The following is a 24399-nucleotide window of genomic DNA, read 5'->3' on the forward strand; positions in this document are numbered from 1 at the left end:
GTCCAAGTCCACTACAAGTCCCAGCGAGCCTGCAAGTCTCTTTAAGTCACAGGACATCTCCTTGGGCCTAACTGAGCTGTAAAGACTATTCCATCTGTCTGCCTCAGCAAAGCTGCTGTTGTTCCGTAACTTTGCATCAGTGATTATTTGCCCCGCGCCTAGCCCAGTGACCATGCCTTGGGTGGTGTAGAGGATAGCAACGCCCTGGCATCACAAACACAAGGGGTTAATGCCATCTGTCCCTAGGGTAATAACATCTGCCCTTACATTGCAACCTCACCTCAACTTTTGGCATCCTAAGAACAGGATACGGGTGTGCGCCTTATGCAAAAAGTACTACACAATCGGAACTGTGTCCAGCATTGCCGAGAAAAAGGCACAAGTGTGTGACAGATATTGCGCCAGAAAGTGTACAGGACTTCCTCAGTGTAACTTGTATGTTGCGAGGCGCTGGTGAAATAGAGGGGGAGGTGAATAGACGTTTACTGTCTGCCATTGTGAACCGTATAAAAGTCGTGCAGCCCTGTGTAAAGTTTGTATCTGAAAGAGTAAATCTGGTCCAACGATTCCCGCATGCGCAAGCGGTCGCAGCTCCACCCACTCCAGTCCCCAGTGGTGACGCCTCTTCAATCCAGCAAGGAGGAACCAAAAGGACCACCCTGTGTTGCACAGGGGAAGATTTTCCTGACCGGACCCAAACAGGAAGTTCCCTGGGCACAGCTATCTTGGAAGTTCCGGCTGCTGCGCTTATCCCCAGCTGTTGCTCAACAAGTTAGTGCTGCACTGCAAGTTCTGCAAGCATCACCGATCATCAAGATAGAATCTCTGGTGCCACAGTCTGTTACCAGTATCCCGGTGTTGTCCGCAAGTCTGGTTGTTAAGTCTTTTGTCACCGGGTAACTGCAAAACAGCGTCTGCTGTTGTTACCCCATCATCCAAACCAGAGCTGCTGCAGCACTTCATCAGCTCTCTTAAAGGGGAATGCACCTAATTTTTCTTAAAGCAACAGCGCACTCAAAATTCCACAAGATGTCTGAACCCAGGACCACAGATCAACCGGGCGTCAGCGCCCCTCCCTCTCCAGTGGCAAGCTCGCCACCTGGTCCAGCAGCTAGTGTCTTGGCTCCTGCAAGCATCAACAACTGTGGTGTTCCAGCGACAGCACCGGTATTCATGGGCAATCCTGTCCTTCCTCCCTACAATGGCGACCATTTCACCCTGAGTGATTTCAAAGAGAGGATCCAGAGCTTGTTTTTCTTTCACTCATTGCCTCCTAACCAACAGGTGTAACTGCTCACGGGACAACTCCAGGGACCAGCAAAAGAGGAAGTCTGCACCTGACCAGCATCTGAGAAGGCAACTGTGGAGCAGATTTTTGAAGGACTGTACCAGGTATTTGAGTCACATTCTCCATCAGAGGTACGTCTCCGGCTATGTGAAAAGCGACAGAAGCCAGATGAGACCTTGAGAGCATATGCTGTAGCCCTACAGAATGCCCTAAAGACTGTTCAGAAATTAGATGGTGTAACTCCCGAGCAGGGCAACAAAGTGTTAATGGACAGATTTATTGATGGAGCCCATAATAAGTGGGACAAGGCCCAGTTGAGAATGTTAACAGTCCAAAATCCCAACATGTCATTTCCTGTTTTTAAAAGACTGGCTATCCATGTCATTTATTTAGAGGAAGTTTGTACTCCCCTTACACCTGCTCAAGAACCACTAGGGGCAATGGCCAAGCCTATATACATCACCGTCCCCTGCTCCCGCCCCAGTGCAACCTACTTTGCCAGTCACCACTGTCTTGTATCTACAGAGTGTTATGCAGGACATTGAGCAATTGACTAAAGTTGTAAAGGAAATTGCCGCCCGGCTTGCTCCACCTGACCGAGAACTTTACCTAGAAAACCTGTCCCTGCTCCCCCAATCCCAGTTACCGTAATCCTCCGCCCAATAGGTATTCTGGGACTCAGAGACCTTTTTGCACCTATTGTAACAAGCCCGGCCATTGGAAAATGCAGTGCTGGGATTGAAACGGATTCACCCTGAGGTCGAGGACCGGCCCTCAGGAAAACAGTCATCAGGTCCAACCCTCGAATGACCTTAATCAGGACTCTCACTTTATGTCGCCTCCTGCACCCTTGTAACAAATATTGTAGAAGGTGCACCTATAGAGGCGTTAATAGATACAGGGTCACAAGTGTCTACCCTATCTAAATGTGTTTTTTTTATCAGCATTGGAATGCTACTCTATTGTGTGAGCCTGATGATGTTAATTTCAGAGTAGGTGCGGGCAATGGGCAACCAGTCCCCAGACATGGATACTGGGAACCAACCATTCAATTGGGTGAACATGTACTTACAGGGCAGGTAGTGATTGTAACTAATGTGACAGATAAGGGGTCTGCTGAATTGATATTGGGGATGAACATTATGAGAAATTGTTTTACTGAGATCCTAGATGCCTTGTATGCCTCTCTTCCCCATATGCCCCCTTCAGACCAGCAGGCTGTGCAGCACCACCTGAAAGTTCTACAAGCTGAACAGAAGTTTGCCAACAAGCAAGGGGAGATCTGCAGGGTACGAGTTCAACACTGAAACCACCATCTGGTGCGTGGTGCCATGCACATCCCAGAGTCAAGAACCGGGATTATCAGGCCCTACTGGAACACATGCAGCTAGAAGATCATCCATTGGTCCGAGCTGCAAGAAGTCTTGTCATCGTCTCAAACGGAAGAGTTCCAGTACTGTTAGTGAACCTGTCTGATTCTGCTACTGTTTTACCCAAGTGCACTCCAGTGGCTCAGTCGAAAGACATCATGACTGAACGTTTAGTGGCCCAACAACATGTGGCTCAAGTCACCGGTGAATCCAGTACTAATCCCCCAAAGCCCTGGTGGGCACAACTCCAGGTTGGGGATGCTACTACCCCATGGGACCAGGTCAATGGAGTCGTCAATGTCGCCAAGAGGTATCAAGAAGCTTTCAGTAAACACCCCACAGTCTTCGGAAAAACTTCAATGATTCAGCAACGTAACCTTACAGGCTACAGCATGCCTATCAAAGAGAGGCCGCACTGTCCGGTCACACCTGGCATGTATCAGACTATCAAGAAGATGCTAGCCTACATGAAGGAGGCGGACGTCATTCAAGAGAGTCAGAGTCCCTGGACAGCACCCCTCGTCCTAGTCAAGAAGAAAGATGGAACTATCCGCTTTGGTGTCGACTACAGGAAACTGAAAAATTTCACACATAAAGACGCTTATCCTCTGCCAAGAATTGAGGAGTCCCTTTACGGCCTTTGGTCTGCTGCTTACTTCTCCAGCCTGGACTTAACCAGCGGGTACTGGTAAATATCCATGGCCTCGGAGGTTCGGGAGAAGACTGCCTTTGTGACACCAATGGGGTTGTTTGAATTCAAAAGTATGCGGTTTGGGCTGTGCAATGCCCCTGCTACGTTCCAGTGTCTGATGGAAAGGTGCCTGGGACATCTGAATTTCCAAAGTGTCTTGTTATACCTGGACAATGTCATTGTGTACTCCAAGTCTTACCAGGAACACCTCAGACATCTTTCAAGTCCTGATCAAACATGTCATGGGCTGAAGATCAAACCATCGAAAGGCCACTTGCTCAAACCTCATGTCCCCTACCTCGGCCACGTTGTCAGCGCAGAGGGAGTCCAGCCAAATCCAGAAAAGGTGGATGCTGTCAAGAACTGTCCTACACCGCACACTGTGAAGGATGTCAGGAGCTTTCTGGGATTTGCCGGCTACAACCGCCATTTCATCCCAAATTGCAGAACCCCTTACAGCTCTTCTACGGGGAACGGCGAAGGAGAATTACAATGGAAGACTATCTATTGATTGGGCCGAAGAGCATGAGACAGCATTCCAAGCTCTCAAACGTCTGCTGATGCAGCCACCCATCTTGGCGTATCCAGGCTACAGTCAGCCATTCTGGCTATATACTGATTGAAGGTCTGGGTGCCGTCCTGTCCCAAGTTCAGGATGGAAAAGAGAGAGTGATTGCCTACGCCAGTCGTAATCTGCTAGGATCAGAGAAGAACGATTAGAATTACAGTTCTTTTATATTGGATAGTATGGGTCATGACAGAAAAATTCAAGGATTATTTGGCTGCCACACCATTTACTGTCTACACGGATAATAACCCACTGGCCCACTTGAACACTGCCTAATTGGGTGCCCTTGAACAGTGATGGGCTTCAAGATTAGCTAATTACAAGTTCACTATCAAGTATGTTCTACTCTAAGTGGGTGCAAACCCTTGGGTTTCCTGAGTCTGTCTTAACTGACTGTGGAACAGCCTTTGAGGCCCAACTATTTCAAGAACTCTGTCAATTCTATGACTGCAAGAAACTCAGAACCACCGCCTATCATCCTGTAGGGAACAGGCTCTGTAAGCGGATCAATCAAGTCTTCATCCATATGCTGTGAGCAGCCTCTGTGTCATGACAAGAAGAATGGCCCCAGTTACTACCTCAGCTGCTGGAGATTTACAACAATACCATGCACTGTTCCACCGGATATATCCCTTTCTACTTGATGATGGGACGACATGGGCAACTGCCTAAAGATCGGACGTTCGGGTTGCAAGCCCCAATCAACAATTCTCCTCAAGCATCCCTTTAGTGGGTTTCTGATCACCAAAGGCTGATTCAAGAGGCCAAAGAGATTTTCAGTAAAAAAAATGGATGAGGCCCGACAAAGGCAACAGGACGACTATAACTGTCATGCCACAGCTAAGCCACTGCAGGTGGGCGACAAAGTCTGATTAAGAAAATTCCAGAGAACAGACAAATTGGAGCCCTAAATAGTAACAGCAATTCCTTTCCTAGATGTCTATGAAGTCCAGAAGCCTGGGTACAAGCCACAGGCCATACCTAGTGGGGTTAAGGCCATCTTCCCCTAGGGTAATAACATCTGCCCTTACATCGCATCATCACCACATAATCGCGCATGCGCACTATACGAATTTCATTATGATTTTCGCATGGAAAAAAAAGTGAACGAACATAGCGAATATCCACATATTCGTGAAATATCGTAAATTTAAATATGGCCCCTGTTGCTCATAACTACTAACCAACAGTGGGAACATCATGGTGTTTGGCTGCTTTTCAGCAAATGGTACTGGCAAACTCTAGATAATTACAGTAAGGAAGAATAGGTTAATTTACTGAGATATGCTTGACAAAAATCTGCTGCCATCTACCAGGATGATGATGAAACGAGAGCGGACATTTCAGCAGCATAATAATTCAAACACACAGCCAAGGAACCTCTCAAATGGTTTCAAAGGAAGAAAATAAAACTGCTAGAATGTTCCAGCCAATCCCTGACTTAAATCCCATTGAAAATATATTTAATGAAAAATATGGAGATGTGTTCCCTACTTATTTTACCCGCTGTAAAAATCTACAGGAAACACATACAGTGCTACTTCATCACTTATGCACATGTGGAAATGGTGTACTAAATGACACTAGAATGCAAAAATGTGGAAGCTGCAAAATTTCAGCAAAAATGGACCTAGTCCAATTTTTTCAAAATAACACCATTTATGTATTGTAATAGTTTAACCGGTTGGCATCTAAGGATGAGCCGGCTCATCCTGAGACAGCAAGTGGTGTATGACGCGGGCTCCTGACTCGAGCCAGCGCAATAACGGACGGCCCCCAGCTGTTTCCTGTAGCTGGGAGCCGCCGTTAATAGTTGACATGCGGCGATCGCTGCAGCCAGCTAATAACCCTTTAGACCACCGTTGTCAAAGCTGACAGCGGTGTCTTATGGACCTTAAAAGACTACCTGGTGGTCCAGTGGGGTGGATTGCCCCCACAGCAGCGAAGAGGTTACCTCTCTTCCTGTGCTGGCTGCTATCTGTAATTGATAGAGCCTGGCTGAACTAAACTTTATCAATCAAGCGCAGAGCACACAGATCAATGTAGTTCTATGGTATTGGTACTATATTAATCTGTATGAGGAATCTAATGATTCCTCCTAAAAGTCCCCTAAGGAGACTAATAAAGTGTAAAAAAAAAAAAAAAAGTTTGAATCACCCCCCTTTTCCCAATTTACATATAAAAAATATGTAAACAAAATAAAAATAAACATGTGTGGTATCGCCGCATGCACAAATGTCCGAACTATAAAAATATAATGTTAATTAAACTGCACAGTCAATGGCGTTTACGTAAAAAATACCAAAGTCCAAAATTGCCCATTTTTGGTCACTTTGTATACCCTAAAAAAATGTATAAAAAGCGATCAAAAAGTCCCAAAAAAACAAAAATGGTACAGATAAAAATTTCAGATCACGGCGCAAAAAATAAGCCCTCAAACATTCCCGTATATGGAAAAATAAAAAAGTTATATGGGTCAGAAGATTACAATTTTAAATCTAGTTATTTTGGTGCATGTAGTTATAATTTTTTTAGGTAGTAAAATAAAATAAAACCTATATAAATTAGGTATCCTTGTAACCGTATGCACCTACAGAATAAAGATAAGGTGCCATTTTTACTGAAAATTGCACTGCGTAGAATCGGAAGCCCTAAAAAATTTCAAAATGCCATTTTTTTTAAATTTGGCTTCACAAATATTTTTTTTCTGGTTTTGCCATAGATTTTGTGATGAAATGATTGATGTCATTACAATGTAAAATGGGTGAGGCAAAAAACAAGCCCTCATATGGGTCTGTAGGTGGAAAATTGAAAGCGCTATGATTTTTAGAAGGTGAGGAGGAAAAAACGAAAGTGCAAAAATGAAAAATGGCCCGGTCATTAAGGGGTTAAAAAGTGCATATGACTATTCCAATAAAAAGAGACAATTAAGATTACAGTACTGAGGCAAACACATCCAAATGAATTAACCAGAAAGGCAAACAGTTCCATGTCTATGTTAAGACTTTTTGGTACCATGGTGTCTAAGTCAAATACCCAGTGACCTCCCTTTGGGAAATAAAAGTGCCTCCTCACCAATCAGGTAAATATATTTTTCACTGGGAGAAATTGTAGATGTGCATTATGCTTCTACATGTAATAATGATGAGAAAGGGGATGAAAATCATATTTACAATTCATATTATAAATATGCTCCCCAATTTTTTGGGTTAAACATCTTTTTGTTCGACCTATGTACAGTTTGTTGCACGGGCATCTAATCCCCATTTATCTACAGGGTGGGCCATTTATATGGATACACCTTAATAAAATGGGAATGGTTGGTTATATTAACTTCCTGTTTGTGGCACATTAGTATATGTGAGGGGAGAAACTTTTCAAGATGGGTGGTGACCATGGCGGCCATTTTGAAGTCGGACATTTTGAATGCAACTTTTGTTTTTTCAATAGGAAGAGGGTCATGTGACACATCAAACTTATTGGGAATTTCACAAGAAAAACAATGATGGGCTTGGTTTTAACTTAACTTAACTCTTTTCCCACTCTTCACACACTGATAGCAACACCGCAGGAGAAATGCTAGCACAGGCTTCCAGTATCCGTAGTTTCAGGTGCTGCAGAATGGGCAAAAGAAAAATTGGAACAGGACCCTCAGTTTACACAGAAGATTTTGTTCAGGGATGAGGCAAACTTTTATGTGTTCAGTGGGTACAGCCAATACCCCAGTAGGGGCCCAGACTCCCAGGGGATCCAGGCCCCCGCTGCAGCAGCCCCAGAAGACCTCAGTGGTCTCATGCTTCTTTACATCTGCCGGCCACATCATTCACCCCCCTCCTTCCCGGATCTCCCCGTGCCACTTTATTCCCCCTGTGTCAAATCACCCCCCCTTTTTACATAATTTCCTCTTGATTCCCCCTGTGCTCTTTCATTGCCCCCTTTATCCCCCTTTGCCACTTCAAAAAGGGGGGGGGTTGATGGATTTACACAGAGGGTAATAAAGGGGGAATGAAATCGCATGGGCGGGGAATCAAGGAGAAATGATGTTGCACAGGGGGTAAGGGGGGTAATTTGGCACAAGGCATATGGTGGCACAGGGTATAAAGGGGGATGAAATAATGGGGGATAAGGGGTGATTAAACATCACTGGGAGATTGTACTGTAATATTGCTTTTTATCATGTTTTATAGGTTATTACACTCTGGGGGGGATACTGTACAGTATTCAGACATTTAGAAAGGTTTTTGAGCCTTTTTCCCCCATAGGGGACATCTCTCAATAGTGAACACTTTTTTATTCCCCGTGAGTGTCCGCTATTGGGAGATTCTACTGTAATCATATCTATTTTCAGTATGTTACTCAGTTATGTTGACTGCATTTTACGTAGTGCACTTTTTTTTGTTAAAGGGTCGATTCCAGCTCGCTGCAGAATCAAAGGAAAGGGAGAACAGTAGTTTAAGAGAAGATATAAAGACATTGCAGGTGAAGTGTATCAATAAAAATAGTAAGCTTTACACTCCCTCATGGGTGTATTACAGCATTAAATTTTATGAATATACAGGTGTGGTGTCGGACGGGGTAATGTGTAATGAACAATTTTGAGATGCCATGGCATGGTTGACCTATACACCACCCTAGGTAGACCAGCTTCTCCTGTACCAGGCATGGGGCAAATAATCACTCCGATGCAAGGTTACGTATAACTCGTTTGCTTTACTGAGGTTGGAAAGATGGTACAATCTGTTACAGCTCATTTTAGCGTTAAGGAGATGCAGGGTGAACTTTGGGAAGCGTATCGGCTTGCTGGGACTTATACTTGATTGTGCTGTATATGACTGATTTGACTTGAATGCAGCCCACGTTAGACTTAAGTGACTTGAGCTTGACTAACTTGTTGGACTTGACTTGTATTAAATTCCCCGGACTTAGTGCTTACTGCAAGGCTTTGACTTTCACCTGGGTAGTGGGGTTAACTGGTAGTAGATGGTGGTTGCTGAACTAGGAATCAGGCCTCCTTCAGAATACCCTCACAGACAGACTGCACTTTTCACCAAACTGTACCTCAGCAAGAGACTAAGAGAGAGAACTGAACTCTGACCTCACTATATATGGGAGGAATTTAGAGAGATCCCATTGGCCGGATAAGTTACATAGTTCACCTTTGCATACTCCCCCAACAACAAGGTCCCTGACAACAGGTTTCTTAAGGTAAAAAGTGCATAAAAAATTCAAATACATTAACCCTTATATAACATTGCGTAATACTTTAGATGATAGAGAGTTCTGAGGAGAGTGGGTCCAAGATGGACATTGAAGCAACATCTGCCACACAGGATGGGTAGGAGTGCAGAAGAACACATGATTCTGTACTGGGTAACCACAAACTTCCCCCTCTAGAGAAAAACCATCCTCGACGTAACATCCTGGAGGGCAGATGTAAATGAAATGGCCTAATCACCTTGGTTAGAACAAACAAAATAGTTCCTGGGGCATTAATGAAAACCTGGGGCATTGGTTGGAATGTCCTCAGGGTGATAAACAGTTGGAAGAGTTCGTGTGGTATTTTTATGAATGTCCTTACATACTCCAATGTAATGTAAAAAAAAGGTCAAGAAGGAAGTAACGGTTGTTGCAACGGTTTGTTGTAATGGGTCATTTGTACCTTGTACCAACACATTACCCCTATATTACTGTTAATGACATGAAAAGATTATCAATATTTTTTTTCTGACAATACATATATACATATCAGAAACCATAGACACACTATTTTCCTTTTTTGTATGACATGAATGACATGACATATTTCGGATCGGGCTGCCGGAGGCCCTCTACCCAGATGCCTGTGCTACGGGGCCCAACGGCTTTTTGCTACTTTTCCCTGAAACATAGAAATTTTTTGTATACTGAGATGCTGACAACAATAACTTCCACTTAAGGTGCTATTTAGACTTACCAGGTGCTCTCTGTGGCCACTCAGAGAACCCTGTGCACAGTGGACAGGAAAAATAATTAGTACTGACACTACATGTTTTGGTATTGGTATGGACTGTAATATAACAATACTGACTATGAGATAACAGTCCTGACTTGAGACAGTTTTAGTACTGTATATTAACTCACTATCTGTACACAATATGCATTATATAAATTTTTGATTTTTATACAGTTTACTTTTCTGACTTTACATGAAATTGGCTAGCATATATACTTTTCTCAAGGCTATACAATCCTATTGTAACAATATACATTTTAGTACTGACTAATAATATGTACTTATTTATTCTCAATACCTAGCAGGTAATTGTCCCTGAGTAGACCGCTGAGATCTCCACAGCACCACCTCTTGAGGAACAGGATCCTGAGGTAGACCCGGAAGTGCACCAGGGGTTTCTTCTGGTTGAACAGGAAACTTTTTGAGCAGGGACCACCTCTGGAACTCATGGAGCAGGTGCATAGACTGGAGCCAAAGGAGACAAGACAGGAGCCGGAGGTAGACAGATGTACGTCGGCTGGGTTGGCGAAAACATGGGGATGTCCATAGAAGAATGTATCCCTTCACCGGGAACGTATTCACGAACAGGCGTCACACGTGGATGAGGCGGTGGTTGTACAAGCACTGGCAGGTCCTCCTTCAGACAGAGTTTGAGACAGCTCCTGTGGATGACCTGTGGTTCATGATCAGGCTTTTGCACTGCGTAGACATCTGACTCAGGGCAGGGAATAGCCATTATCATGTAAAGGTTCTGTCTCCCAGATGGAGTCCAACTTGTCTGCTCTAGGAAACTTGTTTAACCAGACTTTGTCACCAACAAGTAAGGGTTTGGCCGCTGCATGGCGATTGTAGTCAAGTCATCCTGTTGCCTCTGTTGGGCTTGCCTGTTGCCTCTGTGATTTTGCCTTTGATGATCAGATACCTATTCATGGGCTGACAAGGGAGAGTTGTCAGCTGCAGCTTGTAGCCTGAAGGTCCAGTCCTTAGGCAGCTGTCCATGCCTCCCCATCATCAGGTAGATGGGTGTATACCCAGTGGAACAGTGGACTGTGTTGTTGTAGATTTCTATCAATTCAGGTAGCAGTTGAGGCCACTCTTCATGATGTGACACAGAGGCTGCTCGCAGCATGTGGATGAACATTAGATTGATCCTCTCACATAGCCCATTTCCTTGGGGATTGGTAGGCGGTAGTCCTGAGCTTCTTACAATCATGGAATTGACAGAGTTCTTGGAATAGTTGAGCCTCGAAGGCCAGTCCACGGTCAGTTAAGACAGACTCTGGGCACCCACTTGGAGTAGAACATTTGTGCGGCCGTTTTGGCCGTAAGATCTTTGACTGGAACAATGATAACCCACTTGGAGAAGTGGTCGACCATGGTGAGAGCGTAGGTGTACCCGGATCAGGTAGGAGCCAGTTTTACGTGGTCTAGTACGACCAACTGGTTGGGTCTGTTGCTATGAATGGGATGGAGGGGCGCTCTTGCGTCCTTACGTCCATTTTTTTTAACATTGCAGACAGAGCACCATTTCTCAACATCACTACGCATCTCAATCCAGTAGAATCTTCTCCGAACTTTGGCTTTTGTCTTATGGACTCTGAAGTGTCCAGACTGGTCATGGTAGGCATTGAGAACCATCGCTGTATCTCTTCTGGGAACCAGAATCTGATGTAGTAAATTCACCGGCGACCAGATCCAAAGAATTACGATACAACAGTCCTTGCACAAACAGTCGTTTCCTCTGATGCCACAGTCGCTTCAACTCATAGTCACAATGGGCCCGACGCAGACGGGTCGGTACCTTTTTCGCCAGGAGATAATCCATCATGTCTCCAATGACGCGACTTTCGTCTTGCAGAGTCTTCCAAGTATAGAGATCCTCTTTAACCTTCTCTGGCCTTGGTTTACCCTCGACAAGGGTAGTGACAACATTTAGATGGACAAACCACTGGTAAAACGGAGGCATCTCCACATCCTCCCACTCGTCTTCTTGTGGTGGCTCTTCACCTGGGGTCATCCGGGACAGCACATCGGCATTGACATTTGACTTTCTGCTTTTATACTTGATAGTGGAGCTGTAGTTGGCTAACCTCGAAGCCCATCGCTCTTCAAGAGCACCCAGTTTAGCGGTGTTCAAGTGTGTCAAGGGATTGTTATCGGTATAAATTGTAAATGGCATGGCTACCAAATACTCTTTGAATTTCTCAGTCACAGCCCATACCAGGGTGAGAAGTTCCAACTTGAAAGAACTATAATTAGCATCATTCTTCATTCTTCAGGAGGCAACATAAAGTGAGAGTCCTGGCTTAGGTCGTTCTGGAGTTGGGCCTGCTGTCTGTTTTCCTGAGGGTCAATCCTTGACCTCAGGCATTGACATTTGACTTGACGCTTCTATACTTGATAGTGAAGCTGTAGTTGGCTAACCTCGGAGCCCATCGCTCTTCAAGAGCGTCCAGTTTAGTTGGCCTGCTGTCTGTTCTCCTGAGGGTCGGTCCTTGACCTTAGGGTGAATTCCGTTTAAACCCCAGCACTGCATTTTCCAGTGGCCGGACTTGTTACAGTTAGTACAGAAGGGTCTGTTACTCCCAGAATACCTTGCGGGTGGAGGAGCAAGTAACTGGGATTACGTGGGGCAAGAGCAGAGGGGGGTTTTCTAGGCAGGGATTGCTCATGGGAGAGTGGAGCAGGCCGGGGGGCGAGCTCCTTGACAGCTTTAGTCAGTTGCTCAATGTCTTGTTTAACACTCTCTAGTTGCTCAATGTCTTGTTTAAGACTCTGTAAGTCTGAAGCCATAGTGACTGACAGGGTTGTTTGGACTGGGGCCGGGACAGTTGAACGGGATTGTATAGGCCTGACCATCGTGCCTGAGGGCTCCTGAGCGGGTGTAAGGGGAGCACAAACATCCTCTAATTCAGTCCCGGACTCAATTACTTGCATGGCCATCCTTTTTAAGGCAGGAAAGGACATGTCTGGATTTTGTACTAACATTTTCAGTTGGGCTTTATCCCATTTGTTGTGAGCCTCATCAATAAATCTGTCCATTAACACTTTATTGCTCTGTTTGGGAGTTATACCATCTAACTTCTGGACAGTCTCTAGGGCATTCTGTAAGGCCACAGCATACGCTTTTGTCACCTTTCATACAGTCGGAGACGTACCTCTGATGGGGAATGGGATTCAAATACCTGGTACAATCCTTCAAAAATCTGCTCGACAGTCGCATTTTTGGATGCCAGCCAGGTGCGGATCTCGTCTAGAGCTGGTCCATGGAGCTGTCCCATTAACAGTTGCTCCTGTTGATTAGGAGGAAAAGAGTAAAAGACAAACAAGCTCTGAATTCTTTCCTTGAAGTCCCTCAGGGTGAAGGGGTCTCCGCTGTAAGTAGGGAGTATGGGATTCCCCATGAATATTTTTGGGGTTGCTCGAACACCTGGGTTGTTGGTTGTACTTGGTTCAGACATCTGAAAATAATAGGGTGCGCTGTCGCTTTAAGAAAGATGAAGATGTGCGGCAGCAGCTTGGAGTTTGCACCGGAACTGTGGGGGTGTTAATAGCAGACACTCCCCCTTTTTTTTGCAGGCACCCGGTAGCAAGATACTTGATAATGGCAGTTGCGGACAGAACAAGGGTAATAGTGGCATACCTGGATACCGGAGACTCTGTGCAATACTGTACTGATGAACAGTGATGCGATGCTGCAGGACAGCACTGGGGATGAATGCAGCAGCCAGGAACTTTCAAGACGGCGGCAACCATGGAACTTCGTGCTTGGGTCCAGTCAGAAGAGACTTCTTCCCCTGTGCAACACATGACAATCCTTTTGGTTCCTCCTTGCTGTGCTGGAGAGGCGTTGCCGCCAGAAACTGGTGGGGGCGGAGCTGCAGCCACTGGTTAGATCGGGAATCGCGGGAGCCGGTTAACCCCTTCTGGGTAGGACAGCACTGTACTTGTTATGCAGCACAAGTCCCACACACTACTTGCACATATGACGGAGGGTGATAACCATAGACTTGGTACTTTCACAATGGCAGACAATAAAATTTTCTCCTCCCCCTCTATATCACAAGCACCTCTTCGTAAAGTCCCTGTACAAAACTGGCACAATTTTTGTCGCACAGACGTGCGTTTTTGCTGCAATTTGGACACAGTTCAGACTGGGGAGGGGGGGTTCTTGCATAAGGCACACACCCGTATCCTATTCATGGGGTGCCAGACGGGGTAATGTGTAATTAATAGAGGTGCACCAAAATGGAAATTTCAGAACCGAAACGAAACCGAAATTAAAAAAAAATGTCCGGCCGAAACCGATACCGAAAATGACTTCTCCCCGTCTTCTGGTAAAATGCAGCGCTCCGCTCATTAGATTAGATTCCCCCACATTAGATTGCCAGCTCCCCCACATTAGGTCGTGAGTTCCCCCACATTAGTAGGCAGCTCCCCCACAATAGTAGGCAGCTCCCCCACAATAGTAGGCAGCTCCCCCACAATAGTAGGCAGATCCCCCACAATAGTAGGCAGCTCCCCCACAATAGTAGGCAGCTCCCCCACAATAGTAGGCAGCTCCCCCCCACAATAGTAGGCAGCTCCCCCACAATAGTAGGCAGCTCCCCCACAATAGTTGGCAGCTCCCCCACAATAGTAGGCAGCTCCCCCACAACAGTAGGCAGGTTCCCAAATTAGGTCAGCATTTCCCCCACAATAGTAGGCAGGTTCCCCACAATAGTAGGCAGCTCCCCCCAACAATAGTAGGCAGTTCCCACACAATATTAGGCAGCTCCCCCCAACAATATTAGGCAGCTCCCCCCCCCACATAAGGTCAGCAGTTCCCCCACAATAGTAGGCAGGTTCCTCACAATAGTAGGCAGCTCCCCCACATTAGGTCAGCATTTCCCCCACAATAGTAGGCAGCTCCCCCCAACAATATTAGGCAGCTCCCCCCACATATGTAGGCAGCTCCCCCCCACATTAGGTCAGCAGTTCCCTCACAATAGTAGGCAGGTTCCCCACAATAGTAGGCAGTTCCCCCACAATATTAGGCAGCTCCCCCCACATTTGTAGGCAGCTCCCCCCCACAATATCAGGCAGCTCCCCCCCACAATATCAGGCAGCTCCCCCCAACAATATTAGGCAGCTCCCCCCAACAATATTAGGCAGCTCCCCCCACAATATTAGGCAGCTCCCCCACAATATTAGGCAGCTCCCCCCCCCCACAATATCAGGCAGCTCCCCCCAACAATATAAGGCAGCTGTTACGCCTAGCGCTCCGGGTCCCCGCTCCTCCCCGGAGCGCTTACAGCGTCTCTCTCTCCGCAGCGCCCCGGTCGGTCCCGCTGACCGGGAGCGCTGCACTGTCATGGCCGTCAGGGATGCGATTCGCACAGCGGGACGTGCCCGCTCGCGAATCGCATCCCAGGTCACTTACCCGTTCCCGTCCCCTGCTGTCATGTGCTGGCGCGCGCGGCTCCGCTCTCTAGGGCGCGCGCGCGCCAGCTCCCTGAGACTTAAAGGGCCAGTGCACCAATGATTGGTGCCTGGCCCAATTAGCTTAATTGGCTTCCACCTGCTCCCAGACTATATCTGATCTCTGCCCCTGCACTCCCCTGCCGGATCTTGTTGCCTTAGAGCCTAGTGAAAGCGTTACTGTGTTGTCCATACTGTGTACTTGACCTCCTGCTATTACCTTATTGACTACGATCCTTGCTGCCTGCCCCGACCTTCTGCTACGTCCGACCTTGCTTCTGTCTACTCCCTTGTACCGTGCCTATCTTCAGCAGTCAGAGAGGTTGAGCCGTTGCTAGTGGATACGACCTGGTCACTACCGCCGCAGCAAGACCATCCCGCTTTGCGGCGGGCTCTGGTGAACACCAGTAGTGACTTAGAACCGGTCCACTAGCACGGTCCACGCCAATCCCTCCCTGGCACAGAGGATCCACCTCCTGCCAGCCGGCATCGTGACAGCAGCTCCCCACCCCCACAATATTAGGCAGCTCCCCCCCCCCCCCACAATATCAGGCAGCTCCCCCCAACAATATTAGGCAGCTCCCCCCCCCACAATATTAGGCAGCTCCCCCCCCCACAATATTAGGCAGCTCCCCCCCCCACAATATTAGGCAGCTCCCCCCACATTTGTAGGCAGCTCCCCCCCACATTAGGTCAGCAGTTCCCCCACCCCACAGACATACAGCTTCCAGCCATATACAGTGTATGGCTGGAGGCTGGATGTCTGTACTGCTGCCCCCACAGTGTTCCGGTCACCGCTCCTCCGGCCCGGGGTCACATCTACTGCTATGGCCTATGGACCATCGCAGTAGGTGACGGGACCGGGGGAGCGGTGACCGGAACACTGAAGAAGATGACACGTTCACTTACCAGGCTCCGGCCAGCGCGCGTTCTCCCGCGACGATCCTGCGGTCCTCCTGCGTCTCTATGGTTTTACGCACGGGACGTCAGTGATGTCCCGTGCGTACGACCATAGAGGTGGAGAAGCGAAGGACCGGAGGAGGATCGCGGGAGTATCGCAGGCGGACGCCGGGGAATGGTGAGTGACCGCCGGACATCCTTATGTCCCGAAAAGATTTTTCGGGACACAGGGATGTCCGGGATAGGAATACTTCTTTTTATGTGCCCGGGCCGGCTCCCGTGTATGGCTGCAGGCGGGGGCCGGCCAGAGCATATAAAAACTAATATTGTGTACTAAAAACCAGGGGGCCTCCAGCTGTTGTGAAACTACAACTCCCAGCATGCCCGGACAGACTTTGCCGGTCCGGGCATGCTGGGAGTTGTAGTTTCACAACAGCTGGAGGCCCCCTGGTTTTTAGTACACAGTATTAGTTTTTATATGCTCTGGCCGGCCCCCGCCTGCAGCCATACACGGGAGCCGGCCCGGGCACATAAAAAGAAGTATTCCTAATCCTATCCCTGGACTAGGCCTCAGGCCTCCTTCATAATTCCCTCACAGACAGACTGCACTTTTCCCCAAACTGTACCTCAGCAAGAGTCTAAGAGAGAATTAAACTCTGACCTCACTATATATGGGAGGAATTTAGAAAGATCCCATTGGCATGGTTCACCTGTGCATACTCCCCTAACAGCAAGGTCCCTGTCAACAGGTTTCTTAAGGTAACAAGTGCATAGAAAATACAAATACATTAACCCTTATATAACATTGCATAATACTGTAGATTATAGAGAGATCTGAGGAGAGTGGGCCCAAGACGGATATTGAAGCAACATCTGCCACACGGGATGGGCAGGAGTACAGAAGAGCACGTGATTCTGTACTGGGTATAGTTATGCCCTGCATCTATAAGGGGTTAAATCAGCCCCCTTTTCAAAAAAATTTTAGATAAAAAATATGTGAACATAATAAACATAATTTAAACAAATGTTAACAAAATCAACATTTTTGGTATTGTCTGTTGCGTAATTGTCTGTACAATAAAAGTGTAACATTATTTATCCCTACAGTAAATGGCAAAAAAATAACCAAACCCCAGAATTGCATGTTTTTACCAAAGCATGCCTCAAATAAATTGAATAACTAGTGATCAAAAAGTCTGATAAATACCAAAATGGTACCAATAAAATCTACAGATGGTATAGGGGCTAGAAAATGGCAATTTAAAAATTAGTAAAACATGATGGACTATGCAACTATACAAATTGGGTTGTAATCAAGCCGACCTAAAGAATCAAGATAGCATGGTAGTTTGACCGCACTTAGAATGTTGTAAAAATTGCATAATTGCATATTTTTTTATTTTACCTTTAAAAAAATAAAATAAAATAATAATTCGGAGTATATGTTATGAAGACATGAAGGAAGTCTTTACAACATTTTATTATGGTTTTGGTAACTTTTTTGTGACATTTTGTATATGCTTTTTTCCTGGAGCTAGTTAAGTTAGACAGAGAAGCCTATGAAGAAAATGATGCACACCACTGACCCCAAAAACACTATAAAAATGCAAAATACAAAAAAAAACCTTTGCATATGTAGGTTTTACGAGATTTTGTAATTTATAAGATAACAAAGATGACATACATTAAGGTTAGCTAATCCCGTTACCCCCTCCCCCTTATTGTGCATTCACACCACGTTTTTGCAATACAGTCCCCTTCCTTATCAGGTTTTTGATGAAAAACGGATTCCTCAAAACCTGACTAAACTGTATCAAAACGTCTGTACAAATTTCAACCCATATACAGTTAAAAACCGTATATGGTTTGCAAAATGATGTCCGGTTGCATCCGTTTTGTAAGAAAAAAACGTATACGTTTTTAACTTTTCACTCCATTTTGAATAAAGTTTCACTTGTTTGATTGAAATTCCAAGAAAAAAAACTGTGCAAAGTCAAAAACCGTATGGTAAAAACGGAATGGAACTGTATGCACATATGGTTCTGTACGGTTCCCATTGACTCCCATGTTAAAAAAAAAAAAACGTTTACGGTTTAATACAGTTTTTCACACGGACCAAAAAACGTGGTAGACTTACGGTTTTGGGTACGGGAAAAAAAACTGACAAAACCGTACAGAGTGCAAAACGGACACAACCGTATGCATCTTTTGGCATACGGAGAGTCAATGCATACAGTTTTCACATTGAAAACGTATACGGAAACTGTATTGCAAAAACATGGTGTGAATGCAACCTTACTCTTTTGCTTTGAACCTGTTTTGCTCACATGTACATTATAGCTGGATAAGACTTTTTCAAAGGGAAGCATGTTACAATGTTCCCAATTCACATACTCTGGACTGTCATTCATACACTGCTCCTTTGCTTCTTGCAAGTGAAGAGCAGCGTTTGAGGTCCAAACAGAGGAGGAGCCTGGAAGATGTAGTGAGCCCCTAAGTAGAGCAGTTACATTGCAGAATTTATGTAATATAGACTCATCAATGCAAAAGAACAAGGTTGAAGGATAGGATTAATTTCAATAGAATTGACAGCTATGACAAGTTAGGTACTCGGCTGAGTTATCATAATTTTCCTTTGGACAATACAGTTTAAAGGGGTGCTCCCGTGATAAACTTTTTTTTTTTTATATATCAACTGGTGCCAAAAAGTTAAACAGATGTGTAAATGACTTCTTTTAAAAAATCTTAATTCTTCCAGTACTTTTTAGGGGCTATATACTACAGAAGAAATGCTTTTCTTTTAGGATTTCTCTGATGTCACGGCCACAGTGCTCTCTGCTGACCTCTGCTGTTCATTTTTGGAACTATCCAAAGCAGGAGAAAATCCCCATAGCAAACATATGCTGCTCTGGACAGTTCTTAAAATGGACAGCAGAGGTCAGCAGAGAGCACTGTGGTCGTGACATCAGAGAAATCCAAAAAGAAAAGCATTTCCTCTGTAGTATATAGCCCATAAAATGTATTGGAAGGATTAAGATTTTTTCATAGAAGTAATTTACAAATCTGTTTAACTCTCTGGTAACAGTTGATTTACAAAAAAAAAGTTTTCCACGGGAGTATTTAGGGCACAGATATTTTAATCATATTAAAGGCTGTTAAAGGTATGCAATGCATTCAATTCTTATTAAAGGGGTTATCCAGGAAAAAACTTTTTTTTATTTATCAACTGGCTCCAGAAAGTTAAACAGATTTGTAAATTACTCCTATTAAAAAATCTTAATCCTTTCAGTACTTATGAGCTTCTGAAGTTAAGGTTGTTCTTTTCTGTCTAAGTGCTCTCTGATGACACGTGTCTCAGCAACTCCCCATAGCAAACCTCTTCTAAACTGGGTGGTTCCCGAGACACGTGTCATCAGAGAGCACTTAGACAGAAAAGAACAACCTTAACTTCAGAAGCTCATAAGTACTGAAAGGATTAAGATTTTTTAATAGGAGTTATTTACAAATCTGTTTAACTTTCTGGAGCCAGTTGATATATAAAAAAAAGTTTTTTTCCTGGATAACCCCTTTAAAATTCTTTACAAATAGATTGTTTTCTCTGTCACCCAAAGCATGCTTAATCATTTTTTAATGCTAGTTGCATTTTGGAAGCTAAGTATTTGCCTTCACAAGGCTGACCTTATTTTTGAGATCCTTTAAGGATTTGTTTTGCCTTGTTCAGTTCATGCCAGAGCAGAAGTGATGAATAGTGCATGTCATGGTCCACTGCTCCTGATACACAAGACAGATGAGAAAATAAAGACCAGCCTTTAAGTGAATGACATTTTATACTAAATGATATTCTGACCTGTAAATGAAACAATGATACCTGCCACAGTAAAATATAATGTTGTGCTTGTAAATAGTTGACCCATTCTTAAATGAGAATAATAAATATCCAGAAAGAAAATGTACACTAGGTTTCTTTTCAACTTGATCAAATGCATCAGGGAAAAGTATAACATTATTTTTCAAGATCCTATGATTTTGGAAAAGACATTTGTTATTATACAGCCTGCTGGGGGAAAAAAAAAATAATTGCTTTGACATTATCAGTTATTACTGATGTTATTTTAAGTGAATGGACAAATAATTCAAAATGGCCTTCGACACAGTTGCTGTGTAGTTCTCAGTCACTTTGGAAAACATTGAATACTTATCCAAGGCAGAATTCTGTAGCAAATTGAACCAAAATGATGTGTTGTGAACACTTTTTAAACTACCTTGTTAACCCGTTTAGGACGCAGGGCGTATGGGTATGCCCTTGTGTCCTGGTACTTAAATGGACACTCTCATTAAAATGATTTTTTGCTATTGCACACCTTATCTATATATATAAAACTCAATGTATGTGTGTGTGTGTGTGTGTATGTATGTTTCACAATCACGTCCAAACGGCTAAAGATATTAACATGAAACTTGGCATACATGTTACTTATATGTTAACAACAAACATAGGATAGGTAATTTAACCCTTACTCACCCTTATTTGCCAGGGTCGGGGTTTTTGTTTAAAGTCCCATACAAGTCTATGGGAAATATATGTTACTGCATAACTTCCAAACGGCTGGAGATATTTCAATACCTGGTATACATATTACAGGTCGGGATATGAGGACAGGATGGGAGGTTGGAATAGGAGAATGGGATATGTGGTTGGGATAGGAGGTCGAGATAGGAGGTCGGGATAGGAGGTCGGGATAGCAGGTCGGGAAAGGAGGTCAGGATAGGAGGTCGGGATAGGAGAATGGGATAAGAGAATGGGATATGTGGTTGGGATAGGAGGTCGGGATAGGAGGTCGGCATAGGAGGTCGGGATAGGAGGTCGTGATAGGAGGATGGGATAGGAGAAGGGGATAGGAGAATGGGATATGTGGTCGGGATAGAAGGTCAAGATAGGAGGTCGGGATAGGAGGTCGGGATAGGAGGATGGGATAGGCGAATGGGATAGGAGAATGGGATATGTGGTCAGGATAGGAGGTCCAGATAGGAGTTCGGGATAGGAGGTTGGGATAGGAGGTCGAGATAGGAGGATGGGATATGAGGACTGGATAGGTGGTAGGGATAGGTGGTAGGGATAGAAGGTCAAGATAGGAGGACTGGATAGGAGGTCGGGATAGGAGGTCAGGATAGGAGGTCGGGGTATGAGCACGGGATATGGGGTTGGGATATGACAACAATATATGAAGACGGGATATGAAGTCAAAAGCTTCCGCTGTGGATTTTCCTCCACAACAAGGATTAGGAAGGAAGAAACGGCAATATATATATATATAGACCGGGTACTCAGCTAGTCTATTATATATAAAACTCAATGTGTGTATGTGTGTGTATGTTCCAGCATCACGTCCAAACGGCTAAATATATTAACATGACAATTAGCACACATGTTACTTATATCAAAGAAAGAGTCAAGAAGAGATTGCACTCACCATCCACAGGCTTTATTCGCTGAAATACAGGCACATATAGCGGAGGCAGGGGCACAACGGGACAAGTTGTTTCGCTCTAGTATGCGCTTCTTCAAGCCGGTGTGTAAAGAAGAGCATAATAGCGTAAAACAGCTTGTCTCGTTGTGCCCCTGCCTCTGCTATATGTGCCTGTATTTCAGCGAATCAAGCCTGTGGATGGTGAGTGCAATCTCTTCTTGACTCTTTCTTTGATGATTACGCTCCTTACATTGAGTTGCACCTCGCTGTCCACACCCACGCCTCACCTGCACGGACACTAGCCCACACTCCTGTACTATACTCTAGTTCTGCAGTGCCGGATCCAAACTACTCTCGTTCCTCATGTTACTTATATGTCAACAACAAACATAGGATAGGTAATTTAACCCATCCTCACCCCATTTGCTAGGGTCATGGTTTTTGGTTTAAAGTCCCATACAAGTCTATGGGAAATATAGATTACTGCATAACTTCCAAACGGCTAGAGATATTTCGATAATACTTGGTCACATGTTACTTATATGTCCATTTAAAATATAGGATAGTTAATTTAACCCTTAACTACTCCCATTTGTGAGGGTCGGGTTTTCTGTTTAAAATTCCATGCAAATATATGGGAAATGTATGTTCCCACATAACTTTGGGATATTTCAATAATACCTGGTACACATATTACTTATATGTCAAATAAAAATATATGATATTTAAATTAACCCTTACCTATACCCTTATATAAAAGAGGGGTTTTTGTTTCAAGTCCCATGCAAGTATTTGGGACTTCCATTACCTTACTCCACAAGCTCCGCTCTGTATCTCCTGGTGAATGTGTCAGCCCGGCTTGCATGCCACACCCCATCTCACAAAGACACACCCACTGTTTAAGCCACACCCTTTTATTCTCTACCTTTTTGCGCATCGGTCTGGCTTGCAAATTACGCCTAGTCCCACAAAGCCATGTCCCCTTCTATTTTCAGCTTTCAATATCTTCATTACAAATCAGTCCCACCTGAGGACAGGATATGAGGATGGGACATTAGGACGGGATATGAGGACAGCATATGAGGACCGGATATGATCACACCTCATCTCACACACTGAATAGCTCTGGGCTGTGTGAAGCAGAGTGAGGAAGGAAGTTCTCCCTTGTATGGCTTCAGATGATGTCATGCCTGCTGGCTAACTGAATCTGACTGAGACTGAGCAGAAAATACAGAGCGCAACAAAAATAGAGAAACATAGCTGCACATCCACCATTTGCATTTTGATCTACTTGCATCTCAGCATAATTTAAAAAACCAACAGGTTGTCAGTATACATTTTGAATCAAAAAATGCAAGCCCACTCACCACGTCAAGGCCACCTAGTCAGAGTGGGTCCCTAACCTGACACTGGCATAGCGTCTCGCGGTGACCACTGCCTCCGAGACACCAAGCCCACCAGGGCAATGACCCAGTGGCCGACCAAGCCCCTGGCCCTGGGCCACACCACCCCACAGACAAAGCATCACAGAAACAATGGCCACCACAGAGCACCACACCAGTGTGAACACCTCCCATGTGCTTCCTACCAAAGGGCTGGGAGAATGTTAGGAGGAAACCCTTATGCAGTCTCCTGCTAATTAAAAACGACTGGGCCGAATGGGTGTAGTGCTTGCCATGGAAGAAAGGAGAGATTACAAATGTGCAACAAAAATAGAGAAACATAGCCACACAGCCACCATTTATATTTTGATCTACTTGCTTCTCAGCATAATTTAAAAAACTAACAGGTTGTTAGTATACATTTTGAAAATACAGAGCAATATCAAGGTAGAAAAAAAAAAAATAAAGGCAGAGGGTGGTTTTTCATGATGGGGGCAGTGAACTGGGCCTGGCATTAAAGGGTTACTCCGCTCCCTAGCATTCAGGAACTCAATGTTCACATTGAGTTCCTGAACGCTATGTGCGGGGTTCCGTGTTCACGCCCGCCCCCTAGTGATGTCACGGCCTGCCCCCTCAATGAAAGTCTATGGGAAGACATGCTTTGAAGGGGTGGGATGTGACGTCACATGACGGGGCGTGACGTCACTAGGGGGCAGGCGTGAACACGGAAGCCTGCACACAGCATTCAGGAACTCAATGTTCCGGACGCTGGGGAGTGGAGTAACCCTTTAACTTTTTAGATGCCGCAATTAACTGGTTAATGGCCAAGGATGTGTATACATGTTCTTGTGCCACTAACTGTGTATGGCGTGGGTTCCCGCCTCGAGCCCGCACCATACTGGCCAGCCCCAGCTGATTCTTGTAGCTTGAGGCAGCTGTTGATAGCCGACATGCGGTGATTGCCGCGGGCGGCTATTAACCCTTTAGTTCGCCGCTATCAAAGCTGACAGTGGTGCCTAAAAGGACCTTTAAACACTCCCTGGTGATCTAGTGGGGTGGATCGCCTCCCAGCAGCGTGATCCACTTCTGAGGTAGCCGGAGGGCTTACCTCCCCTTCGGTGCTGGTCCCGGCTCTGAGATTGATAAAGCTTGGCTGGACCAGGCTTTATCAATCGTGTGCAGAGCACACAGATCAGTATGAGGAATCTAATGATTCCTCCTAAAAGCTCCCCAAAGGGGACTAATAAAATGTAAAAAAAAAAAAAAAAAAAGTTTAATAA

The 24399-nt window shown here is 45.0% G+C and overlaps 1 protein-coding gene across 9 annotated transcripts in view; it reads left to right on the forward strand.

The window, feature by feature from the left end:
• CCDC73 (coiled-coil domain containing 73) overlaps window positions 1–24399 on the forward strand; it is a 250434-nt gene that overhangs the window by 55351 nt on the left and 170684 nt on the right. For 8 of the 9 annotated variants that reach the window (XM_056526613.1, XM_056526615.1, XM_056526611.1 and 5 more), the window contains one exon: window positions 8322–8396. The exons of the other annotated variant lie outside the window; for it this stretch is intronic. In XM_056526613.1, coding sequence (XP_056382588.1) covers window positions 8322–8396 — 75 coding nt within the window. The remainder of the gene's footprint in view (window positions 1–8321; window positions 8397–24399) is intronic. 9 annotated transcript variants of the gene reach the window in all.

This window comes from Hyla sarda, chromosome 6 (assembly GCF_029499605.1).
Source record: "Hyla sarda isolate aHylSar1 chromosome 6, aHylSar1.hap1, whole genome shotgun sequence".
Lineage (NCBI taxonomy): Eukaryota > Metazoa > Chordata > Amphibia > Anura > Hylidae > Hyla > Hyla sarda.